Raw genomic sequence first — 9,291 nt, 5'->3', positions numbered from 1 at the left:
TATTTAAAAAAAAAAAATTAAACCAGCGTTGAATGAATATTACCTTTGAGAAGATTAAATTAAAGATGCATGTGTTTTTGATAAAAAAATAAAATAAAATAGAAAGTTAAATGAGCCTATCGAGATATGAATATATGATAAAAACAAATTTTAAATGAAGAATTAATTAATTATTATTTTTTTATAACTTAGCATGCAAATGACGAAGTTAGGTATATTTTTATGATATTATCTTCTTTTATTTTAAGATAAAAATTCTATATGAATTTGATGCTATAAAACAAATTAAATAGTAATTTTATAATTTAATTTAGTTTGATTTGGCATAAAATGTCGGTAAAATCAGGCAGCTGAGACAGCTCGCGGTTATCGTGCCACTGCCAGCCATGCCGGACGGATTTTCTTCTTTAAATCCGAATTTTCCCGCGCCTATAAATATCTGCTTCGAATTCCACTCTTCACACTCAATTTCAAATTTGTTTTCCTCTGCTTCTGTTCGGTTTGGCTTTGGACTTGGAGAATCCAAATCAATGGGGAAGCGAATGCGAAGAGCTAAACAAATCTGCTGCTGTGCTTCTCCTCGAATCTCCTTCCTCTCTCCTCACACCGCTTTCTCTTGGTTCTCTCTCTCTCTCTCTCTCTCTCTCTCTCTCTCTCAATACATGCATACACATACGTATTAGCATTCGCATTTGAAATTTACACTAGGTTTTTTAAGCTTCTTTGTATTAAAAATTTGAGCAAGCCTCATTTGATCCGAGCACTGGATATTATTATTGTTAATCTAGGTTTTCTTTGTAAGTTTCAAAAATTTGTATTATATTCTTGTTCAATCATTGATGATACTCTGCTAAACTCTGTTTAGAAGATTTCGAAACTGCTTCGTATTCATCGTTTTCTGGAGAGTTTGCTTCCAAGAGCTTTGTCAAGTATTTTATGTGCCAATTTTCAAAATCGCATCATGAGAAATACATTGATCTCCGTTTTCGATCAATATATGTGGATCGACTTCAGAATGCTTCTCGAGCTTCTTGTAGCGCTTGTTAAATTTGATCGGACTTGATAAGCTTCTTTGGTGTAGAAAAACAACTTCAAGGAGGACATTGAGTAAGATAGATGGTATTTGATTATATGTTTTTTATTATTAATATGTAAAGAAATTTGTGTTACAGTTAGTTTCCCTTTTGATCTTAATTCAGACTAGGGCTTAATTTGATCTCCATCCACGACATAAGATTTTTGTAGTCAAAATTTGCCTACCTTAAAATATCTTAGTATGTTCTTGGGCATTCTAGGCTCTAACCTTCCGAATTGATTCTTTTGTCCTGTTAGGATATGCGTGAATCAGTTTTAAATTTGACTTTATTCGTGCAACAAGATAGAATTTAGCACAGTTAAAATTTATGTATAATTGATATCTATGCTTATTTTGATTTTATTTCACAATTATTTTCAAATTCACATATTGATACGTTTTTTCTTGTGTCTATTTTGAACACTTAAAAAGTTTCGAGGCGGATGTTTGGACTGAAATTGCTAAATACTTGGATGGGAAATCCCTGGTGATGCTGGCAGTGACTTGCCGGTGGTTTTACCAAGTGATCATGGAGGAAAGCATATGGAAATTTGCCTGTTTGCGAGATCTCCAAGTCCCGGATCCTCAACTAGTAGCTTTTAAATGGATCGATCTCTACGCTTCAGCTTTTGGTAAAGCTGATCATAAATGGCTCATTGGCAGTGCAGTAAAATTAGATACGTCAGTGCCAAATGACTCTCTCTCTCATGACCTGATAAATTTTGATTGATTACTTGCAGATGGAAGTCACTCTTTCACGTTCCGGCAGCAGGAGAAACATATTGGTAACTAACTCTATTACGCATTAGTTCATTAAGTTTTGCCGACGGTAATGCTGTTTGTACACTCAAAAAATATAAACATTCTTTTCACAAAATTATCAATTATTTTTTTAAAAATTGTACACTTTTATAATTTTCAAAAATTAATTGATAATTTTGTGGAAAAAATATCACTAATTCTTTGTAAATATACTACTAATTTCTTAAGTGTACAAATAGCATGACTAGGTTTAGAATGTCTGACATGTTTTAGAACTCATTGACACAAAACAATGACCAGTAAAAGGTTAAGCTTCTTAAAAAGGCATCTATTTGGTTGAATATTTGGAGAAAAAATTATTTTGTGCCTCTCAAGTATCGTATTAGCAGCAAATTTTGGCGTCTTAAATCGATGATTTGCTGTCATTTGATCAGATTTGCAATAAATCTTTTGATCAAAAGAAACAATGAAGTAAATGCAGTTACGAATTTAACCTTACTATTAATACATGGCAACAAACTATTGATTTGGTTGGGGCACCGATTTTTTCTTTTGTTTTTTTGCTGATGTGGTTCCTTGAAGGTTTAAAATAATTTCTTGAGTATTATACCTTCTCAATATTGGAGTTTAGTTGAATTTCCATCCTCATTAGTTTCTAATCTTTTAAAGAATAAATAAATGAATGAATGAATTTTCTTCAATTGATCTAAAGACACTTGATTTAGTTTGAGGGACAAAGTTTGAGACTTATATTATTAATACACACATCAGCAGTGAATTTTCGTATATGAGAGGGATTTTTCATGTTTGATAAGAATTTAGGTTCAAACAAAAAGAAATATTATCTCTACTTTAATTAATTTATTCGAGAAATTAATATTGATTTTACTTACAGTAGAAAGAGTATTTTATAGTTAAAAATCAATTGAATAATTGAATAATCATATAAGTGATGGTTAGATGAATGATAGATGAAAAAGGATATAGTTAACAACATTGATGATAAATTGATTTATCATCAATTTCAAAATATGAAATCTCAAAACAATTGTAAAATATCTATTTACTATAAAAAATGTTGATAATAAATTTATTTTTGTTGCTTGTAAAATTTTCTATTTAGTTATTAATTTAATTGCATAATGTGTTGAGTTTGAGATTACTATACTAAAAAAATTACTCGCATTGAATCGAGATCTTACCTCAGTCACTCTTCGTCTTTTCACATTCTCGTGGTATCTGAATAACAATGCGTCACTACTCCACACAATCGTGTAATCAAATATATAAAATTACTTACCGGACATTTATTATATTATTTTCTTATTTATAGATGACGTCTCAGAACTTTAAAAATACCTGCATTTATGAAACGACTAGCTGAACAATGAGAGTGTGGCTCCCCCTGCATAAGCCATGATGGTTTGTCTTCTTTTAATGGATGAACCAGATTGGATGCGAATTGGAGCATTTTTCTTTGACTCACCAGTTGCGTTTCTGACGGAGAAGCTGATCCCTACGGTGGAAATTTCACCAGAAAAGAGTACAGAAAAAATGTTGCGGTCGAGTGGTTCATGCATGTTGAACAACATTAAAACTGGAATCTGGATAGCTGGTACTTCTCTGTTGATCCTGTTAAACAGTAACTTTTAGGGAGAGGAATTGAAGGTGTGCATTAAGCATTAACTCATGTTTATCCTAACCACTTATAAACTTGTATGACATTTTCAGATTTACAGCTTGTTCGATGCCCTGTTTGTGACCTCAACACATGTGATGGTAAGTTAAAAAGCTAATATTCTTCTGTTAATATAATCAAGAATAATATTTCCTTTAATTGTTTTGGCAAGATATATGTTTTGTGGAGCATGATCTTAAAAACAAACAAACAAACAAACAAAAATCCCGCAGTACATAGAACATATTTTCGGAATGGTGTTCTCGTGAGAAGTAAATTGGAGAGTGGACAGAATAGTGTTGTCCTATCAGGGTTTTCCCCTCCACTTTCAGATCTTAAGTTATAGTCCTGTATTGATAAACCACTAATCCGTATTTTTACAATTTTTAGATCTTAAGTTACCTTTGAGCCAAGTGTTGTACAAAATAGCTCTCACGAAGCCTTGTATATCACATTTGAGAAATGTCAAGAGAACTGGAGCAGAAGGTTCAATCATAAAAACCAGGAACAAATAGATGGACCAGTCCGGTTGAAAGCAAAAAATATTCTGGTTAACCGTTGAATCGGCCAATTGAACTGGGAACTGGGTGAACTGGATCTGTTCAACAGTTCAGGTTTTTTTTTTTTTTATAAATTTATGCTTTATATTTCTTTTAAATATTAGAAGATGATAATGATTTGGGAGATCTGGAAGGAATTGAGGTCAACTCTTTGTATACTATCTGCCATTTTTGTGGTTCAAATCCTATTCAAAATAAATGAAAACGACAACGCAATAGAATATCTATAATGTTTTGTAATTTGGGTATTATTGATGCATGAATATTTTTTTCTATAGTTGTTGATTTGTAATTTAAATATTTGATCTTGTTTTTATTTTATTTTCATCCTAAACTTGGGTTAATGTTGTTATATGGATTTTTCTAATTGTCGTATACTTCGTGAATTTTTAAGTCTGTTATGGTATTGTGTGATGAAATTTATTATTTTTTATTTGTTACATCTAAGTTCTAGGTATGATGCATGTATGTATTTAGTAAAAATAAATCCGGGTTTGACCCTATTTCAACTGACCCTTAGCCCTCTCATTTTTGGTTTGATACCTCAAAAAACATTGCTGAAAAGTTAGAAACCTGTTTCATGCAGGAACTATGCAGACGTTGGATGCAAGGCACATAGAGCTCTTCTTGTGCGAGGGTTACCTGAATGGGAGTTGGGAGTACAAGATCTTAGGTTCTTATGATATCAGAAAGCATGCTGACGGAGCATCTGGTGGCATTTTTGATTTTAAACATATAAGGGATCCGTCAACCACTGGTAACTTCTACTTCTGAACGAGGGTTTTAATACAATATTGCCTTGCCTCCAACTAATAACACTTTTAAACTGATCAGCATATTTGATGCGCGGATAAATTTCCTCATATTTATATACTTAAAAAAGATAGTGGGGGAAATCCATTATACTGAACCATTGCCATTGCCATAGCCTTGGATTTTGCCTGCAAAATACTCTAAAATTACTTCATATCTATATTAAATTAAAGCTACGATTTAATTGGCTTTTTATTTGCCTCCCTCCTCCTATATAAGTCTACAAGGATCTATGAAGAATTAGGTAAAATTCTTATGGAGAGACTATAAATTATGAATGCCCAAAAGACTTAAGCTGATCACTGGACTTGTGGATGTTTGGCGCATTTTTATCATCCCTTCTATATATTCAGCTACGAGTTAGATCCTGTACAGGAAAGGTGAATGTGATGGCCCATTCTTGTGATCTGCACTGGCTCTCTGAATATGTTCAGGGACTAATTAATGAAGGAACAAGACTGATTAATCAATGGATATGCTCATCATACAAGAAAGCGAGAAGTCCAGGACATATGTGGTATGATTTACAGAGATATCTAGAAGACTTGCCAAAAGGCTTTCATTTCTGCTTCCAGAAACCTGTGGAAATTGCTGTAGGATATCCAACAATAGTCTTAAACTGCCATAATCAAATTTCACACAACATAACAGAAATGATTAGTTATTTATGGATGTCGCCATTATTAAAAAATTACTAACCAAAACACATTAAGAAACATTCTTGTTTCATTTCCAAATGCTTTGGCAGAGGTATTCAATCTCAAATCATGGGTGGGAGAACCCAAGGATTGGCAGCCGAAAGCTATGATAACTCTTCATGCAGTAGCAGTCAACACCAATTTACAAGAAAACGAAGGTAGAACCACAGAATTCTCAATTTCCCATACAAGAAGAAAACTCAAATTTTGGTTATCCCCTGTTCATCAATCTGAATCCTGTTCAATCTATAAATTGATCAGTTACACATTGCAATCATCTAGTTATACTAGCATGCAGATGAGTCCTAGTATCTACAAGTATGTTAACTATGAAATACTTTGGGCCAAATAGCTATTTACTTATCTTTTCGTCCTTAAGCAGGTCTCCACGTAAAATATCAAGCCATGAGGGCTGGAGCTGATGGAGAAATTGTTTCTATTCGGATATCTCAGCAGCTTCTGTAGTTTATGGAAAAATCCTCTCTCTCTCTCTCTCTCTCTCTCTGTTGGACATCAGAATTTTCTTTCTTTCTTTCTTTTTTTTTTTTAATTTCTCAATTCTGATAGAGGAATACTTCCCCAAATAAAGCAATTTAATGTACTTACGACTTAGCAACCTCAATAATATTTCCAGTCTCGGTAACGCCGACAAAATTTCAGTTATACTTCTAGTCTCTATTTTTGTTATTTCGTTCTCAATTATGTCATCTTATTTCTTAATCCAGTTTGTGTTATGATCTCTTTATCTGTGGTGCTTTGGTGTCTGAAGAGACTTGGATACTTTTCGTTGTTTATTTATGCTTCAATCGAATGTGACCTTTATTTATAAGCTCACAGATTTGCTAAGAGACTTCTGACTTTGGGTTTATTTATGCTTCAATCGGATGTCACCTTTTATTTTATAAGTTCACATATTTGTTAAGAGACTTCTGACTTTGGGGGAAAAAAATATATAAGTGTTTGACATAGTCGTTATACAGACTACTCTTCCTATTATTATTGTGGTTTCCACAATCTCAGAGTTGGTTGTTTTGAAGATATGAGGCTCTTAAAAGTCCTCTTTCTCTTCCCCCTTTTTCTTGTCATCTATGCAACAACAAATGGGTGTCCAAGTCCGACTTCTGGTTGTGGTAACCGAAGCCTCATCATTCAATTCCCTTTCCGTGTAGAAGGCCAGCAACCTCGAAACTGTGGCTATCCCGGATTTGACCTAAGCTGCAACAGCCAAGGTATAACAGTGCTCAATCTCCCTTACTCTGGAGAATTTTTTGTGCGCAGTATCAACTATCGTGCACAGGAAATCCAACTCTACGACCCAAACAATTGCCTCCCAAGGCGGCTTCTGGACTTCAATCTGTCAGAGGCTCCTTTTGTGGCTCCTTATCATGTCAACTACACCTTCCTTAGCTGCCCGGCTGAGCTCACAATGTCCAGGTTCACAGTCATTGATTGCCTCAGTAACTCCACCAACACAACCTTGGCAACTTCTTCAATTAGGCTTGCAACAGAGATGACCATGTGCAGGATCATTGCCACCCTGCCAATTCCTGTCCCATTACCGAGCCGTCAAGAAGATGGTTTCTCATCTGTCCTTGATTGTGATCTCTGGCTCACATGGGACGTGCCCAACTGCGAAGATTGTGCTGCACAGGGTGCTGTCTGTGGATTTAAGAACAGAACAATTCAAGAAGTAGCATGTTTCTCCACTCCTGATACAAGTATGACCTCTATTCATCTTTCATCTGCACTTGTTCATACCATAACATGCTCTGTTTTGAACTTCATTACATCTTTCAGGCTTAATCGTTGAAGGATACTGTTGAGATTTTGAAGTTCTTTTTTCACTTTTTAAAGGCAAAACATACAACATTATATATTGGTAGTTGACCTAAATTGAGCCTAGCTGGCCGAGAGCATTCCAAGAAGAGAAGTAATTATATATTTTATATATAGATCAGCCACCATTATGTTCAAACCATGAGAAAAAGTTACTGGTATTCAGAATATTGGTTTCTGCTTAACGTTATGTGTATGCTTGGGGGCATAAACTCTTTAAGCAGATAGTTAATTGAGATTAACTTCAATTGGTTTAGTAGGGGGTCAGAACCATGATGATGGGAGAGATGATACAAAAATAATCCATTGACTTAATTGGGGATAATGGTTATTTATTTGTGTATTGGCATTAAAATAGACGAGCTGAACTTGCATGGAGAATTCCAACTGAATGAAATTTGGTTTTCAAGTAAATGATGTCATTCATCACCCTGTTACTTCTTGATTGCGAGTTACAATCTTTGCTTAAATTAAGGATTAATTCATAACCACCCTCTAGCAACCCTTCTTTATTCAATAGGTGGTCCATTCACAATCGATCTTTGAAAATATTCCAAAGTTGAATTTGCTATTGTTTGTAAGGTAAAAGGTTTATGCAATTTTGACACCTCATTTTTGTTAATTTTTTATTTGATATGTCAAGTTATCAACTCTTATTTGAATAGATCTCATGAACTCACAAAATTAGATTCTTAAACTATATTTGAAAGAAAAATACTATTCGTATTTTATGGGCTATATTTTAAAGTACATAATGTAGTTAAAATAACAAAAATATCTCTCATTTAAGACGATGAGACGATGAGATACATGACTAAAATACCTTTAACCTAAGATGGTGAGACACGAAGAGTATTTTAGCCATTTACACTCATATATGTAGCCCAATATATAACTCTTGATGTACAAGTAGCTTCATCCATTTATTAAGTCTGACTTGTGTAACTCGATTGCCAGGCAAGCCTAGGGGTCTCCGAGTATTCCAGACTGTCTCCATCGCCCTTGCCATTCCAGCCATCACATGCGCGTTTGGGATCGCATTTTTTGCATGCTTCGTCCGAGGAAACCAGGACCACCGGGCTGCAGTCACACCTCAACCGGCCACAGCCCTAGTTGCAGGACTGGATGAGTCCACCATTGAATCCTACACAAAGGTAGTCCTTGGCGAAAGCCGGCGTGTTCCGGGTCCTTACCATGGCACTTGCGCTATATGCTTGTCCGATTATCGAGCTGAAGAGATGGTCAGAGTCATACCTGACTGCAGCCATTGCTTCCATGCTGATTGCATAGATGAGTGGCTTCGCAAGAATGCCAGCTGCCCAGTTTGCCGGAACTCCCCATCTCTTGCTCATGTTAATGTGTAACATCACTGGTCTTCTCTTCTCTTCTCTTGAGATTTTCCCTCGTGTCTTTACTACTGTTTTCAGGGTCTTATACTTGCATTATATAGTGATTGTAAATGGCAGTTTCTTAAGGGGTGGGTTCTTTTATACGTTAGTTTGGATACAACTTAATTTTTTGTACTGAGTTTTACTCTTCCTGAAAATACATAGCTTATTTTTCTTCCATAATAGTTGAGATTGTCTTGAATTGATATTTGAAAAATCCAACTCAAAGTATAATAAAAATTGGATTTATATATTTAACCCAAAATTTCGATGAGTTTAAAATTTCTGACCTATCTTATTATTATTATTTTTTTATAAAAAATATCGAATATCTAATTATTAAATTGCAATTAGATGCTAAATAAGTGTATAAATTTAAAAAGAAGATAACATGAATGGTGTATTTGATTTTGAATATTTTATTTATCATTAACAATTAGCAATCAATATTAGAATCATGAACGGACATATAATATCTATT

The 9,291-nt window shown here is 34.3% G+C and overlaps 2 protein-coding genes across 3 annotated transcripts; both read left to right on the top strand.

Moving 5' to 3' along the window:
• Positions 1-484: 484 nt before the first annotated feature.
• On the top strand, positions 485-6,312 carry LOC127786884 (probable F-box protein At3g61730). 2 transcript variants are annotated; one of them, XM_052314600.1, is made up of 8 exons: positions 485-619; positions 1,508-1,707; positions 1,816-1,860; positions 3,288-3,452; positions 3,569-3,616; positions 4,662-4,832; positions 5,637-5,744; positions 5,969-6,312. In XM_052314600.1, exons 1-8 carry the CDS (start codon positions 531-533, stop codon positions 6,049-6,051), a joined length of 909 nt encoding a protein of 302 aa, XP_052170560.1. In that variant the 5' UTR covers positions 485-530; the 3' UTR covers positions 6,052-6,312. The 2 variants fall into 2 exon arrangements, 1 of the variants encoding a protein (XP_052170560.1); XR_008020066.1 differs by lacking the exon at positions 485-619 and having other exon boundaries at positions 1,618-1,707; positions 3,171-3,452; positions 5,264-5,744; positions 5,969-5,982.
• A 263-nt stretch (positions 6,313-6,575) lies between these two features.
• LOC127786883 (putative RING-H2 finger protein ATL21A) lies at positions 6,576-8,993 on the top strand. The gene is made up of 2 exons (XM_052314599.1): positions 6,576-7,304; positions 8,380-8,993. The coding sequence occupies exons 1-2, from the start codon at positions 6,626-6,628 to the stop codon at positions 8,784-8,786; spliced, it is 1,086 nt and encodes a 361-aa protein (XP_052170559.1). The 5' UTR covers positions 6,576-6,625; the 3' UTR covers positions 8,787-8,993.
• The last annotated feature ends 298 nt before the right edge of the window (positions 8,994-9,291 follow it).

This window comes from Diospyros lotus, chromosome 12 (genome assembly GCF_014633365.1).
Source record: "Diospyros lotus cultivar Yz01 chromosome 12, ASM1463336v1, whole genome shotgun sequence".
Taxonomy (NCBI): Eukaryota; Viridiplantae; Streptophyta; class Magnoliopsida; order Ericales; family Ebenaceae; genus Diospyros; species Diospyros lotus.
This window is presented reverse-complemented; position numbering and strand designations above follow the sequence as displayed.